This window comes from Salmo salar, chromosome 21 (genome assembly GCF_965601325.2).
Source record: "Salmo salar chromosome 21, fSalSal1, whole genome shotgun sequence".
NCBI lineage: Eukaryota > Metazoa > Chordata > Actinopteri > Salmoniformes > Salmonidae > Salmo > Salmo salar.
In genome coordinates, this window is record NC_138311.1 from 46717814 (window position 1) to 46733598 (window position 15785).

At 48.0% G+C, this 15785-nt stretch overlaps 1 protein-coding gene across 2 annotated transcripts in view; it reads right to left on the minus strand.

Moving 5' to 3' along the window:
- Positions 1 to 6040: 6040 nt before the first annotated feature.
- The window catches only part of LOC106595135 (ly6/PLAUR domain-containing protein 6B), a 62054-nt gene continuing 52309 nt past the window's right edge, over positions 6041 to 15785 (minus strand). For both annotated transcript variants that reach the window (XM_045704833.2, XM_045704834.2), the window contains one exon: positions 6041 to 10185. In XM_045704833.2, the coding sequence (XP_045560789.2) occupies positions 10009 to 10185 (177 nt within the window). In that variant the 3' untranslated portion in view covers positions 6041 to 10008. The remainder of the gene's footprint in view (positions 10186 to 15785) is intronic.

Here is a 15785-nt window from a genome sequence, read left to right on the forward strand (position 1 = left end):
TATGGGGTATCGGTCATTGTACCATATGAACCTTGCACCCAGCTAGCACTTAATGTTCTGAGAACCATATGTTTCTTAGAGCGTGGTTGTCCTATGGTTATTTTGCATACAACCTTCCCACAACTTTCTGGGAATGGTGCAAGGATAGTTGCTTGGCTTTGGACCATTCTCAGCACATTTAAGGAATTGTCACGTCCTGGCCAGTATAAAGGTTAATTAGTATTGTAGTTTGGTCAGGACGTGGCAGAGGGTATTCGTTTTATGTGGTTCGGGGTGGTGTGTTTGTTGAAGGGGCATTTGATTTAGTATTCCGGGGTTTTTGGGCACTGTTTGGTTTCCATGTATTCTATGTTTAGTCTAGTATGTCTGGTTCTATGTTGGGTTAATTGGGGTTGGGACTCTCAGTTGAAGGCAGGTGTTGTCTATCTGCCTTTGATTGAGAGTCCCATATATTAGGGTGTGTTTGTGTGTGTGATTGGTGGGTGATTGTTCTGTGTTGAGCCTATGCTTTGCAGACTGTCAGTTTATCGTTTGTTTTCTTGTTTGTTGTTTTTGTATTCGTGTTGATTTAATTAAATGTTCAAAATGAACAACTGCACACCTGCTGCGTATTGGTCTACATTCTCAGATGACGATTTCGCATTATCGTCAGAAGACGAAGATAATTGTGACAGGAATTGACAACAACAAAAAATCTTAATATTTCATTACTTTAACAGAACGTTTGCTAAAAGTTCAAACATGGTTACATTTCATTAAAATGTTGGTAATGTTCTAGGAATGTTCTCCAATTGGTTTGACTGGGGAATGGCCTCAAATAGTTCAGAGAACAGTAAGAAACAACGTTTTTCTGTTGGAATTTTATTACTTCAGCACAACGTTTCCAACAGGTGTCCTCATGGTTCTATTTAAAGTTATGTTCTCAAATTGTTTTGAGGATGTTAAAGGGATACCTCAGGATTTTGGCAATGAAGCCCGATATCTACTTCCCCAGTCAGATGAACTCGTGGGTACCATTTTAATGTCTCTATGTCCAGTATGAAGGAAGTTAGAGGTAGTTTTGTGAGCCAAAGCTAACTAGCGTTAACTGGAAGTCTATGATGACTGCTAGCATGTTAACAGTTATTATAGACTTCCAGTCATTGCACAAATACTCGTTAGCTAACGCTAGTTAGCAATTTCCTTCAAACTGCATGCAGAGACAAAAATGGTATCCACAATTTCATCTACCTCTGGGGAAATTGATAAAGGGCCTCATTGCCAAAATCCTGAAGTATCCCTTTAAGTGTGTTCAGGTGTGTTTGCCGCACTCACTAATTGTCCACAAATGATCTTAACGAGTGCGTATTTCCTTTGAAATGGGGTCTGTTTGAATAGACTAAAATGAACAGCTCCATCCTGGTAGCACATTGGACTAATTCCATGGATAGAGAACAGAAGATTGTAGTTTTGAATCTCACTGACGCTCTGCCACAATAAAAAGAAATGTGTTTGAATAATTCATGCCAAAACAAATTAATTTCCATTTGTGCTTGGAGTTCAAAACAGCTATGGTAAGCTAAGTGTTAATAAAAGTGTTATTGAAACATGTTCTCAGAACGTTATTTAATTACCTTGGAAACAACCTATAATTTACATTCTCAGAACATTAAAAAACCTCCAAGGAAAACTTTCTCAGAACCTCTGTGCAACCTAAAAATGTGCGCTCTGACCAGACACGCCACTCCGGGTTTCTTCATGGTACTGAAACCAAAAACAGATTTAATGCCTCGCTCAATTGTGTATAAAGCCATGTCATCGCGGAATGCTCAGCCACCAGAGGTTACTCGGTTTAGCTTTAAAAAAAAACTGATCAAAAACATATTTTATCACAGCCTCTCCTCTTTTTTAAAGCTCTAATTGAACTGGTACTATATATATGAATAGTGTCTAAATAGTATTTTTGTTGTCTGTGTCTTTTCAATATACAGTGCATTCAGAATGTATTAAGACCCCTTGACTTTTCCACATTTTGTTACGTATTCTAGAATTGATTACATTTAATTTTTTCCTCATCAATCTACACACAATACCCCATAAAGACAAAACAGGTTTTTAGACATTTTTGCAAATGTATACAAAATAAAAACGGAAATATTACATTTACATAAGTATTCAGACCCTTTAATCAGTATTTTGTTGAAGCACCTTTGGCAGCGATTAAGGCCTTGACTCCTTGGGTATGACACTACAAGCTTGGCACACCTGCATTTGGGGAGTTTCTCCCATTCTTCTCTGCAGATCCTCTCAAGCTCTGTGAGGTTGGATGGGGAGCGTCGCTGCACAGCTATTTTCAGGTCTCTCCAGAGATGTTCGATTGGGTTCATGTCCGGGCTCTGCCTGGGCCACTCAAGGACATTCAGAGACTTGTCCCGAAGCCACTCCTGCGTTGTCTTGGCTGTGTGCTTAGGGTCGTTGTCCGGTTGGAAGGTGAACCTTCGCCCCCAGTCTGAGGTCCTGAGCGATCTGGAGCAGGTTTTTATAAAGGATCTCTCTGTACTTTGCTCCGTTCATCTTTGCCTCGTTCCTGACTAGTCTCCCAGTCCCTGCTGCTGAAAAACATCCCCACAGCATGATGCTGCCACCACGCTTCACTGTAGGGATGGTGCCAGGTTTCCTCCAGACATGACGCTTGGCATTCAGGCCAAAGAGTTCAATCTTGGTTTCATCAGACCAGAGAATCTTGTTTCTCATGGTCTGAGAGTCTTTTTGGCAAACTCCAAGTGAGCTGTCATGTGCCGTGTTCTGCCCATGAGCAAGACCGTTCCTCGGGCGCCGAAGACGTGGATGTTGATTAAGGCAGCCACCCGCACCTCTCTGATTCAGAGGGGTTGGGTTAAATGCGGAAGACACATTTCAGTTGAATACATTCAGTTGGACAGCTGACTAGGTATCCCCCTTTCCTTTTTATTGAGGAGTGGCTTCCGTCTGGCCACTCTACCATAAAGGCCTGATTGGTGGAGTGCTGCAGAGATGGTTGTGCTTCTGGAAGGTTCTCCATCTCCACAGAGAAACTCTGGAGCACTGTCAGAGTGACCATCGGGTTCTTGGTCACCTCCCTGATCAAGGCCCTTCTCCCCCGATTGGTCAGTTTGGCCGGGCGGCCAGCTCTAGGAAAAGTCTTGGTGGTTCCAAACTTCTTCCATTTAAGAATGATGGAGGCCACTGTGTTTTTGGGGATCTTCAATGCTGCAAACATTTTTTGGTAGCCTTCCCCAGATCTGTGCCACGACACAATCCTGTCTCTGAGCTCTACGGAAAATTCCTTCAACCTCAAGGCTTTGTTTTTGCTCTGACGTGCACTGTCAACTGTGGGACCTTTATATAGACAGGTGTGAGCCTTTCCAAATCACCTCCAATCAATTGAATTTACCACAGGTGGACTCCAATCAAGTTGTAGAAACATCTCAAGGATGATCAATGGAAACAGGATGCACCTGAGCTCAATTTTGAGTTTCATAGCAAAGGGTCTGAATACTTATGTAAATAAGGTATTTCTTTTTCTATATTTGCCAAAAATTCTAAAAAACAGTTTTTGCTTTGTCATTATGGGCTATTGTGTGTAGATTCAAATTAATTTAATCAATTTTAGAATAAGGCTGTAACATAACAAAATGTGGAAAAAGTCAAGGGGTCCGAATACGTTCCGAATGCACTGTAAATATATATTTTACATTTTATTTAGAATATAAAGTAATAACTTGTTCTTGTCTATAACTGTTCTGTACTTTGTCATGCATTTGTATGTAGTTTGTAGAGTGATGAAACGATCGTCGTAGAAAGTAGACGAAGGTGCAGCGTGTTCAGTGCTCATGAAAAAATATTTAATTTAACTAAGAACACTAAAGCAAACAATAAACAAAGAAACACAAATGTCACGTTCTGCAGGCTTTACAGAGCTGTGCAAAAACAAGATCCCACACAGGAGGAGGGAAAAGGGCTGCCTAAGTATGATTCCTAATCAGAGACAACGATAGACAGCTGTCCCTGACTAGGAACCATACTCGGCTCAACACAAAGAAATAGAACACATAGACTGGCATAGAATGCCCACCCCACATCACACCCTGACCTAACCCCCAAAAAGGGAAAATAAACGGCAATCTAAGATCAGGGCGTGACAGTACCCCCCCCCCCAAAGGTGCAGACTCCCGGCCGCAAACCTGAACCTATAGGGGAGGGTCCGGGTGGGCATCTACTCTTGGCGGCGGCTCTGGTTTGGGGCGTAGCCCCCACTCCGCCCGCTGATCCCTCCATTCTTGTGTCTCCAGAGGAACCAGACCGTGGATCATCGCCGGAGGCTCAGAACTGGAACTCCCTGCTGGAGGTTCCGGACTGCAGGCCGTCTCAGGAGGTTCCGGACTGCAGGCCGTCGCCGGAAGCTCTGGACTGGGAACTGTCGCCGGAAGCTCTGGACTGGGAACTGTCGCCGGAAGCTCTGGACTGGGAACTGTCGCCGGAAGCTCTGGACTGGGAACTGTCGCCGGAAGCTCTGGACTGGGAACTGTCGCCGGAAGCTCTGGACTGGGAACTGTCGCCGGAAGCTCTGGACTGGGAACTCTCGCCGGAAGCTCTGGACTGGGAACTGTCGCCGGAAGCACTGGACTGGGCAGACGCACTGAAGGCCTAGTGCGTGGAGCCGGGACAGGTGGCACCAGACTGGTGACACGCATTTCAGGGCGAATGCGAGGAGTAGGAACAGGACGTACTGGGCTGTTGAGACGTACTGGATACCCGGTGTGTATAGCTGGTATCAATTGTTCCGGAACTTCCACACACTTCTCAGGACGAGTACGGGGAGCTGACTCAGGTGGCACCAAACTGACGACACGTTCCTTTGGGAAAAACTTGTGCATCCTCCACCAACTCAACAACTCTCCCATTTCTCTCTTCTCCAAATTCTCCCTCTTCTCCCGGATTGGCTTTGGTTCACTCCTCGGCTCCGCCGACTGCTCCATGTGCCCCCCCTCCCAAAATGTTCTTGGGGTTTCTGTAGCCTTCCTTCCCGACTTCGTAGCTGTCCCTCCTTCGCTGCTTCCGCCTGCTTCCCTGGCAGGCTCTTTTCTCCTGCCACTATTTCTTCCAAAGTCAACGATATATTCTTCCTAATTTCCTCAAAAGTCCACTAGTCCTCCCCACGCTGCTTGGTCATATTGAGGTGGGATCTTCTGTAACGATCGTCGTAGAAAGTAGACCAAGGTGCAGCGTGTTCAGTGCTCATGAAAAAAATATTTAATTTAACTAAGAACACTAAAGCAAACAAACAAAGAACCACGAACGTCACGTTCTGCAGGCTTTACAGAGCTGTGCAAAAACAAGATCCCACACAGGAGGAGGGGAAAGGGCTGCCTAAGTATGATTCCTAATCAGAGACAACGATAGACAGCTGCCTCTGACTAGGAACCATACTCGGCTCAACACAAAGAAATAGAACACATAGACTGGCATAGAATGCCCAACCCACTTCACACCCTGACCTAACCCCCAAAAAGGGAAAATAAACTGCAATCTAAGGCCAGGGCGTGACAGATGTAGCTAATGGGGACCCTAATAAACTAAAGGCAAAATGTTCACTTCTGTTCTCAGAACATTTAAAATAGCTCAGTTTTACCGGTCAGGAAACTTATGGCTCCATTCCCAGAACCAATCGGGAAACCAAGACTTCCAAGGAACCAAATGTGCGATCTGGGTAAGGTGGAGATTCAGCAAATATGAACTGCCCTTTTTACAATTCCTCACAAAACTAATCAGGTTAGTTTCAAATCATCTTTTAGCTTTTTCCATTTCAATGGAGCCAGGCAGTCACGGTCATCAAGCTCTGAGAAAACAAGGAACAACCAATATTTTATAGCGGTTCATAGGAATAGTTATTACTTGGTCATAAATAATGCAACATTCCATGGTTTCTTGACATATTCATTAGATATCAATAAAACATGCTAAGAAGGTTAATTCCCTAGGTCAACCTTTATACTGCTGACAGAGAAAGTCATAATACCCCTTTATCTCTCACAACTTTATTTGCCATGATAATTTTTGCATATAACTAACCAGACATCGCATGTATTTATGTAAATAAATGTCACATTCCATCTTAGTGCTTGTTTGTCAGATTTCCAGTTCTAAGATCAGATGTGATAAAACCTCTTCACAACATGACGCAGAAACAGGGCCAGTATAAAGCTTGGTGTTGCATGTGAGCCTCACATGCTAGGATCTATATAAGGGTTATGATGCGCACCATATGATCAAAGACATGGGTCTTCTGCAATGTTACTGAAAATGTAGTCTCTAGATTTAAAGAGATAATACATCTGGTAAATGTAGTCTCTCGATTTAAAGAGATAATACCTCTGGTAAATGTAATCTCTAGATTTAAAGAGAATCTAATCTGGTAAATGTAACACTGTAATTTCATTAAGGTATGTTATTGTGTAAAGCAACATACAGAATTGTACACTTTTACTAAATCACATTCCTTCCATTATATTTCAGTTAGGTCATATAAAGTTATGCTATACAAAAATACAAGCAACAATATTTCGTAACATTCATGTGCAAAATGTATCTTATTTGTGACATACTGTGGATCAAGTATTCATAAATTGACTTTGACAGAGCTAAGCGCCAGATTCCATGTCTTTCATTGATCGTCTCCCAAAGTTCTCCCTAATCCAAAGGGAATGAGGCATGCTGTTCCTGCCTGTGTCCAGTCAATTTCTTCTTCCTGGTCCATGTGGAATCCCAAACAGTGAACACCTGACTAGTATTGCCAGGACAATGAGTAATCCAGGGAATGTTCTGCAGAACATTTAAAGTCTCCCGGTTCAAGACTCTTTTGGCATGCTCAGGGCAGGGGCTGGGTGAGGAAACAGTCTCATGGTCTTTACAGTAGTTTATGACTGTGGCAGGGCTGGGCCGGGTGAAGAAACATTAGTTTAGGGCAGGGCTGGGTGAGGAAACAGTAGTGTAGGGCAGGGCTGGGCTGGGTGAAGAAACATTAGTTTAGGGCAGGGCTGGGTGAGGAAACAGTAGTGTAGGTCAGGGCTGGGTGAGGAAACATTAATTTAGGGCTCTGGAAGGGGCTGGTTAAGGAAACAGTAGTGTAGGGCAGGGCTGGGCTGGTTGAGGAAACAGTAGTGTAGGGCAGGGCTGGGTGAGGAAACAAGGGCTCTGGAAGAGGCTGGGTGAGGAAACAGTAGTATAGGGCAGGGCTGGGCTGGTTGAGGAAACAGTGTGTAGGGCAGGGCTGGGCTGGTTGAGGAAACAGTGTATAGGGCAGGGCTGGGCTGGTTGAGGAAACAGTAGTGTAGGGCAGGGCTGGGCTGGTTGAGGAAACAGTGTGTAGGGCAGGGCTGGGCTGGTTGAGGAAACAGTAGTGTAGGGCAGGGCTGGGTGAGGAAACAAGGGCTCTGGAAGAGGCTGGGTGAGGAAACAGTAGTGTAGGGCAGGGCTGGGCTGGGCTGGTTGAGGAAACAGTAGTGTAGGGCAGGGCTGGGTGAGGAAACAAGGGCTCTGGAAGAGGCTGGGTGAGGAAACAGTAGTGTAGGGCAGGGCTGGGCTGGTTGAGGAAACAGTAGTGTAGGGCAGGGCTGGGTGAGGAAACAAGGGCTCTGGAAGAGGCTGGGTGAGGAAACAGTAGTGTAGGGCAGGGCTGGGCTGGTTGAGGAAACAGTGTGTAGGGCAGGGCTGGGCTGGTTGAGGAAACAGTATATAGGGCAGGGCTGGGCTGGTTGAGGAAACAGTGGTGTAGGGCAGGGCTGGGCTGGTTGAGGAAACAGTGTGTAGGGCAGGGCTGGGCTGGTTGAGGAAACAGTAGTGTAGGGCAGGGCTGGGTGAGGAAACAAGGGCTCTGGAAGAGGCTGGGTGAGGAAACAGTAGTGTAGGGCAGGGCTGGGCTGGTTGAGGAAACAGTAGTGTAGGGCAGGGCTGGGTGAGGAAACAAGGGCTCTGGAAGAGGCTGGGTGAGGAAACAGTAGTGTAGGGCAGGGCTGGGCTGGTTGAGGAAACAGTAGTGTAGGGCAGGGCTGGGTGAGGAAACAAGGGCTCTGGAAGAGGCTGGGTGAGGAAACAGTAGTGTAGGGCAGGGCTGGGCTGGTTGAGGAAACAGTAGTGTAGGGCAGGGCTGGGCTGGTTGAGGAAACAGTTGTTTAGGGCAGGGCTGAGTGAGGAAACATTAGTTTAGGGCAAGGCTGGGTGAGGAAACAGTAGTGTAGGGCAGGGCTGGGTGAGGAAACAGTAGTGTAGGGCAGGGCTGAGTGAGGAAACATTAGTTTAGGGCAGGGCTGGGTGAGGAAACATTAGTTTAAGGCTCTGGAAGGGGCTGAGTGAGGAAACAGTAGTGTAGGGCAGGGCTGGGTGAGGAAACATTAGTTTAAGGCTCTGGAAGGGGCTGAGTGAGGAAACAGTAGTGTAGGGCAGGGCTGGGTGAGGAAACATTAGTTTAAGGCTCTGGAAGGGGCTGAGTGAGGAAACAGTAGTGTAGGGCAGGGCTGGGTGAGGAAACATTAGTTTAAGGCTCTGGAAGGGGCTGAGTGAGGAAACAGTAGTGTAGGGCAGGGCTGGGTGAGGAAACATTAGTTTAGGGCAGGGCTGGGTGAGGAAACATTAGTTTAGGGCAGGGCTGGGTGAGGAAACAGTAGTGTAGGGCAGGGCTGGGTGAGGAAACAGTAGTGTAGGGCAGGGCTGGGTGAGGAAACAGTAGTGTAGGGCAGGGCTGGGTGAGGAAACATTAGTTTAGGGCAGGGCTGGGTGAGGAAACAGTAGTGTAGGGCAGGGCTGGGTGAGGAAACATTAGTTTAGGGCAGGGCTGAGTGAGGAAACATTAGTTTAGGGCAGGGCTGGGTGAGGAAACAGTAGTGTAGGGCAGGGCTGGGTGAGGAAACATTAGTTTAGGGCAGGGCTGGGTGAGGAAACAGTAGTGTAGGGCAGGGCTGGGTGAGGAAACAGTAGTGTAGGGCAGGGCTGGGTGAGGAAACATTAGTTTAGGGCAGGGCTGGGTGAGGAAACAGTAGTGTAGGGCAGGGCTGGGTGAGGAAACAGTAGTGTAGGGCAGGGCTGGGTGAGGAAACATTAGTTTAGGGCAGGGCTGGGTGAGGAAACATTAGTTTAGGGCAGGGCTGGGTGAGGAAACAGTAGTGTAGGGCAGGGCAGGGTGAGGAAACAGTAGTTTAGGGCAGGGCTGGGCTGGGTGAGGAAACAGTAGTTTAGGGCTCTGGAAGGGGCTGGGTGAGGAAACAGTTTCCACTAGCCAGCAAACTACAGTAACTCTATGCATCTGCAGTCCGATGCTCTGCATCTAGTTCTGTAGATCCACTGACCATTGTTATTGGTCCTCTGGCCAATTCATTGGTTCCATGGATGTTTTTCTCCAGTTCCATTGGCTTATGTAGATCCCAACCAGTGTCATCAGTGGTCATTGGTAAACCAAGCATCAGTCATTATGACACTGCTGTAGTCCTTTGTGATTGATCGATCCATGTGACATCTTTATCACAGATTACCATCAGACTTGTAAAAACACACATCCTCCATGTTCAGAGGAACATGTTGGTCTGGTCCAGTCTGGTCCTCTCTATAGGAACCTGGTCTGAGGGACATGTTGGTCTGGTCCAGTCTGGTCTCCTCTATAGGAACCTGGTCTGAGGGACATGTTGGTCTGGTCCAGTCTGGTCTCCTCTATAGGAACCTGGTCTGAGGGACATGTTGGTCTGGTCCAGTCTGGTCCCCTCTATAGGAACCTGGTCTGAGGGACATGTTGGTCTGGTCCAGTCTGGTCTCCTCTATAGGAACCTGGTCTGAGGGACATGTTGGTCTGGTCCAGTCTGGTCTCCTCTATAGGAACCTGGTCTGAGGGACATGTTGGTCTGGTCCAGTCTGGTCTCCTCTATAGGAACCTGGTCTGAGGGACATGTTGGTCTGGTCCAGTCTGGTCCTCTCTATAGGGACCTGGTCTGAGGGACAGTAGTTTCACAGTAGGACCAGCCTGGTCAGCCCCAGGCCCAGAGTGGACAGTAACATCGTCCTAACAGGAGTCTGGGATGGGGCTGAGCTGTAGGCCTGCTGCCTCATGGAAAACACAGCATTGGTGTGGTTGGTAGGGACCTCCACGTTGCAGATCATACCCTCACAGCAAGACACACACTCCTACAGGAGAACAAGGACAGGGAGAGGAGAGGAGAGAGAGAGCGGAGGAGTGAGTGACAACAAATTCAAAACACAAGAACAGCAGTAATGGCAAATACTTTTTAGATGATTCTACAAATGAGACTGAGTAGATAATGGTTAGTGATTTACTGTGTGTGTGGAGGGGTTTAGGTTATTTACTGTGTGTGTGTGGGGGGGAGGGGTTTAGGTGATGTACTGTGTGTGGGGGGGTTTAGGTGATTTACTGTGTGTGTGTGGAGGGGTTTAGGTGATTTACTGTGTGTGTGTGAGGGGGGGGGGGGGTTTAGGTGATTTACTGTGTGTGTGGGGGGGGGGGGGTTTAGGTGATTTACTGTGCGTGTGGTGGGGGTTTAGGTGATTTACTGTGTGTGTGGGGGGGGGTTTAGGTGATTTACTGTGTGTGTGGGGGGGGTTTAAGTGATTTACTGTGTGTGTGGGGGGGGTTTAGGTGATTTACTGTGTGTGTGGGGGGGTTTAGGTGATTTACTGTGTGTGTGTGGGGGGGGTTTAGGTGATTTACTGTGTGTGTGTGGAGGGGTTTAGGTGATTTACTGTGTGTGTGTGGAGGGGTTTTGGTGATTTACTGTGTGTGTGGGGGGGTTTAGGTGATTTACTGTGTGTGGGGGGGGTTTAGGTGATTTACTGTGTGTGTGTGGAGGGGTTTAGGTGATTTACTGTGTGTGGGGGGGGGTTTAGGTGATTTACTGTGTGTGTGGAGGGGTTTAGGTGATTTACTGTGTGTGTGGAGGGGTTTAGGTGATTTACTGTGTGTGTGGGGGGGGGTTTAGGTGATTCACTGTGTGTGTGTGGGGGGGGGGGTTTAGGTGATTTACTGTGTGTGTGGGGGGGGTTTAGGTGATTCACTGTGTGTGTGTGGGGGGGGGGTTTAGGTGATTTACTGTGTGTGTGGAGGGGTTTAGGTGATTTACTGTGTGTGGGGGGGTTTAGGTGATTTACTGTGTGTGTGGAGGGGTTTAGGTGATTTACTGTGTGTGTGGAGGGGTTTAGGTGATTTACTGTGTGTGTGTGTGGAGGGGTTTAGGTGATTTACTGTGTGTGTGTGGAGGGGTTTAGGTGATTTACTGTGTGTGGGGGGGGGGGGTTAGGTGATTTACTGTGTGTGTGGGGGGGGGTTTAGGTGATTCACTGTGTGTGTGTGGGGGGGGGGGGGTTTAGGTGATTTACTGTGTGTGTGTGGGGGGTTTAGGTGATTTACTGTGTGTGTGGAGGGGGTTAGGTGATTTACTGTGTGTGTGGGGGGGTTTAGGTGATTTACTGTGTGTGTGGAGGGGTTTAGGTGATTTACTGTGTGTGTGGAGGGGTTTAGGTGATTTACTGTGTGTGTGTGGAGGGGTTTAGGTGATTTACTGTGTGTGTGTGTGTGGAGGGGTTTAGGTGATTTACTGTGTGTGTGGGGGGGTTTAGGTGATTTACTGTGTGTGTGGAGGGGTTTAGGTGATTTACTGTGTGTGTGGAGGGGTTTAGGTGATTTACTGTGTGTGTGGAGGGGTTTAGGTGATTTACTGTGTGTGTGGAGGGGTTTAGGTGATTTACTGTGTGTGTGTGGAGGGGTTTAGGTGATTTACTGTGTGTGTGGAGGGGTTTAGGTGATTTACTGTGTGTGTGGGGGGGTTTAGGTGATTTACTGTGTGTGTGTGTGGGGGTTTAGGTGATTTACTGTGTGTGTGGGGGGGGGGGTTTAGGTGATTTACTGTGTGTGTGGGGGGGGGTTTAGGTGATTTACTGTGTGTGTGTGTGGGGGGTTTAGGTGATTTACTGTGTGTGTGGAGGGGTTTAGGTGATTTACTGTGTGTGGGGGGGGGGGGGGGTTAGGTGATTTACTGTGTGTGTGGAGGGGTTTAGGTGATTTACTGTGTGTGTGGAGGGGTTTAGGTGATTTACTGTGTGTGTGTGTGGAGGGGTTTAGGTGATTTACTGTGTGTGTGGAGGGGTTTAGGTGATTTACTGTGTGTGTGGGGGGGGGTTTAGGTGATTTACTGTGTGTGTGGGGGGGGTTTAAGTGATTTACTGTGTGTGTGGGGGGGGTTTAGGTGATGTACTGTGTGTGGGGGGGTTTAGGTGATTTACTGTGTGTGTGTGGAGGGGTTTAGGTGATTTACTGTGTGTGTGTGAGGGGGGGGGGGGTTTAGGTGATTTACTGTGTGTGTGGGGGGGGGGGGGGTTTAGGTGATTTACTGTGCGTGTGGTGGGGGTTTAGGTGATTTACTGTGTGTGTGGGGGGGGGTTTAGGTGATTTACTGTGTGTGTGGGGGGGGTTTAAGTGATTTACTGTGTGTGTGGGGGGGGTTTAGGTGATTTACTGTGTGTGTGGGGGGGTTTAGGTGATTTACTGTGTGTGTGTGGGGGGGGTTTAGGTGATTTACTGTGTGTGTGTGGAGGGGTTTAGGTGATTTACTGTGTGTGTGTGGAGGGGTTTTGGTGATTTACTGTGTGTGTGGGGGGGTTTAGGTGATTTACTGTGTGTGGGGGGGGTTTAGGTGATTTACTGTGTGTGTGTGGAGGGGTTTAGGTGATTTACTGTGTGTGGGGGGGGGTTTAGGTGATTTACTGTGTGTGTGGAGGGGTTTAGGTGATTTACTGTGTGTGTGGAGGGGTTTAGGTGATTTACTGTGTGTGTGGGGGGGGGTTTAGGTGATTCACTGTGTGTGTGTGGGGGGGGGGGTTTAGGTGATTTACTGTGTGTGTGGGGGGGGTTTAGGTGATTCACTGTGTGTGTGTGGGGGGGGGGGGTTTAGGTGATTTACTGTGTGTGTGGAGGGGTTTAGGTGATTTACTGTGTGTGGGGGGGTTTAGGTGATTTACTGTGTGTGTGGAGGGGTTTAGGTGATTTACTGTGTGTGTGGAGGGGTTTAGGTGATTTACTGTGTGTGTGTGTGGAGGGGTTTAGGTGATTTACTGTGTGTGTGTGGAGGGGTTTAGGTGATTTACTGTGTGTGGGGGGGGGGGGTTAGGTGATTTACTGTGTGTGTGGGGGGGGTTTAGGTGATTCACTGTGTGTGTGTGGGGGGGGGGGGGGGTTTAGGTGATTTACTGTGTGTGTGTGGGGGGTTTAGGTGATTTACTGTGTGTGTGGAGGGGGTTAGGTGATTTACTGTGTGTGTGGGGGGGTTTAGGTGATTTACTGTGTGTGTGGAGGGGTTTAGGTGATTTACTGTGTGTGTGGAGGGGTTTAGGTGATTTACTGTGTGTGTGTGGAGGGGTTTAGGTGATTTACTGTGTGTGTGTGTGTGGAGGGGTTTAGGTGATTTACTGTGTGTGTGGGGGGGTTTAGGTGATTTACTGTGTGTGTGGAGGGGTTTAGGTGATTTACTGTGTGTGTGGAGGGGTTTAGGTGATTTACTGTGTGTGTGGAGGGGTTTAGGTGATTTACTGTGTGTGTGGAGGGGTTTAGGTGATTTACTGTGTGTGTGTGGAGGGGTTTAGGTGATTTACTGTGTGTGTGGAGGGGTTTAGGTGATTTACTGTGTGTGTGGGGGGGTTTAGGTGATTTACTGTGTGTGTGTGTGGGGGTTTAGGTGATTTACTGTGTGTGTGGGGGGGGGGGTTTAGGTGATTTACTGTGTGTGTGGGGGGGGGTTTAGGTGATTTACTGTGTGTGTGTGTGGGGGGTTTAGGTGATTTACTGTGTGTGTGGAGGGGTTTAGGTGATTTACTGTGTGTGGGGGGGGGGGGGTTAGGTGATTTACTGTGTGTGTGGAGGGGTTTAGGTGATTTACTGTGTGTGTGGAGGGGTTTAGGTGATTTACTGTGTGTGTGTGTGGAGGGGTTTAGGTGATTTACTGTGTGTGTGGAGGGGTTTAGGTGATTTACTGTGTGTGTGGGGGGGTTTAGGTGATTTACTGTGTGTGGAGGGGTTTAGGTGATTTACTGTGTGTGTGTGGGGGGTTTAGGTGATTTACTATGTGTGTGGGGGGGTTTAGGTGATTTACTGTGTGTGTGGTGGGGGGGGTTAGGTGATTTACTGTGTGTGTGGGGGGGTTTAGGTGATTTACTGTGTGTGTGTGGGGGGTTTAGGTGATTTACTGTGTGTGTGGGGGCGGGGTTAGGTGATTTACTGTGTGTGTGGGGGGGTTTAGGTGATTTACTGTGTGTGTGGAGGGGTTTAGGTGATTTACTGTGTGTGTGTGGGGGGGGGGGGGTTTAGGTGATTTACTGTGTGTGTGTGTGGGGGGGGGGTTTAGGTGATTTACTGTGTGTGTGGGGGGGTTTAGGTGATTTACTGTGTGTGTGGGGGGGGTTTAGGTGATTTACTGTGTGTGTGTGGAGGGGTTTAGGTGATTTACTGTGTGTGTGGAGGGGTTTAGGTGATTTACTGTGTGTGTGGAGGGGTTTAGGTGATTTACTGTGTGTGTGGAGGGGTTTAGGTGATTTACTGTGTGTGTGGGGGGGTTTAGGTGATTTACTGTGTGTGTGGAGGGGTTTAGGTGATTTACTGTGTGTGTGGGGGGGGGTTTAGGTGATTTACTGTGTGTGTGGAGGGGTTTAGGTGATTTACTATGTGTGTGTGGGGGGGGGGTTTAGGTGATTTACTGTGTGTGTGGGGGGGGGGGGGGTTAGGTGATTTACTGTGTGTGTGGGGGGGGGGTTTAGGTGATTTACTGTGTGTGTGTGTGTGTGGGGGTTTAGGTGATTTACTGTGTGTGTGGGGGGGTTTAGGTGATTTACTGTGTGTGTGGGGGGGTTTAGGTGATTTACTGTGTGTGTGTGTGTGGTGGAGGGGTTTAGGTGATTTACTGTGTGTGTGGGGGGGGGTTTAGGTGATTTACTGTGTGTGTGGGGGGGGGGTTAGGTGATTTACTGTGTGTGTGAGGGGTTTAGGTGATTTACTGTGTGTGTGTGGAGGGGTTTAGGTGATTTACTGTGTGTGTGGGGGGCTTTATGTGATTTACTGTGTGTGTGTGGGGGGGGGGTTAGGTGATTTACTGTGTGTGTGTGGAGGGGTTTAGGTGATTTACTGTGTGTGTGGAGGGGTTTAGGTGATTTACTGTGTGTGTGGAGGGGTTTAGGTGATTTACTGTGTGTGTGGAGGGGTTTAGGTGATTTACTGTGTGTGTGGGGGGGTTTAGGTGATTTACTGTGTGTGTGGAGGGGTTTAGGTGATTTACTGTGTGTGTGGGGGGGGGTTTAGGTGATTTACTGTGTGTGTGGAGGGGTTTAGGTGATTTACTATGTGTGTGTGGGGGGGGGTTTAGGTGATTTACTGTGTGTGTGGGGGGGGGGGGGTTAGGTGATTTACTGTGTGTGTGGGGGGGGGGTTTAGGTGATTTACTGTGTGTGTGTGTGTGTGGGGGGTTTAGGTGATTTACTGTGTGTGTGTGTGGGGGGGTTTAGGTGATTTACTGTGTGTGTGGGGGGGTTTAGGTGATTTACTGTGTGTGTGTGTGTGTGGAGGGGTTTAGGTGATTTACTGTGTGTGTGGGGGGGGTTTAGGTGATTTACTGTGTGTGTGGGGGGGGGGGTTAGGTGATTTACTGTGTGTGTGAGGGGTTTAGGTGATTTACTGTGTGTGTGTGGAGGGGTTTAGGTGATTTACTGTGTGTGTGGGGGGCTTTATGTGA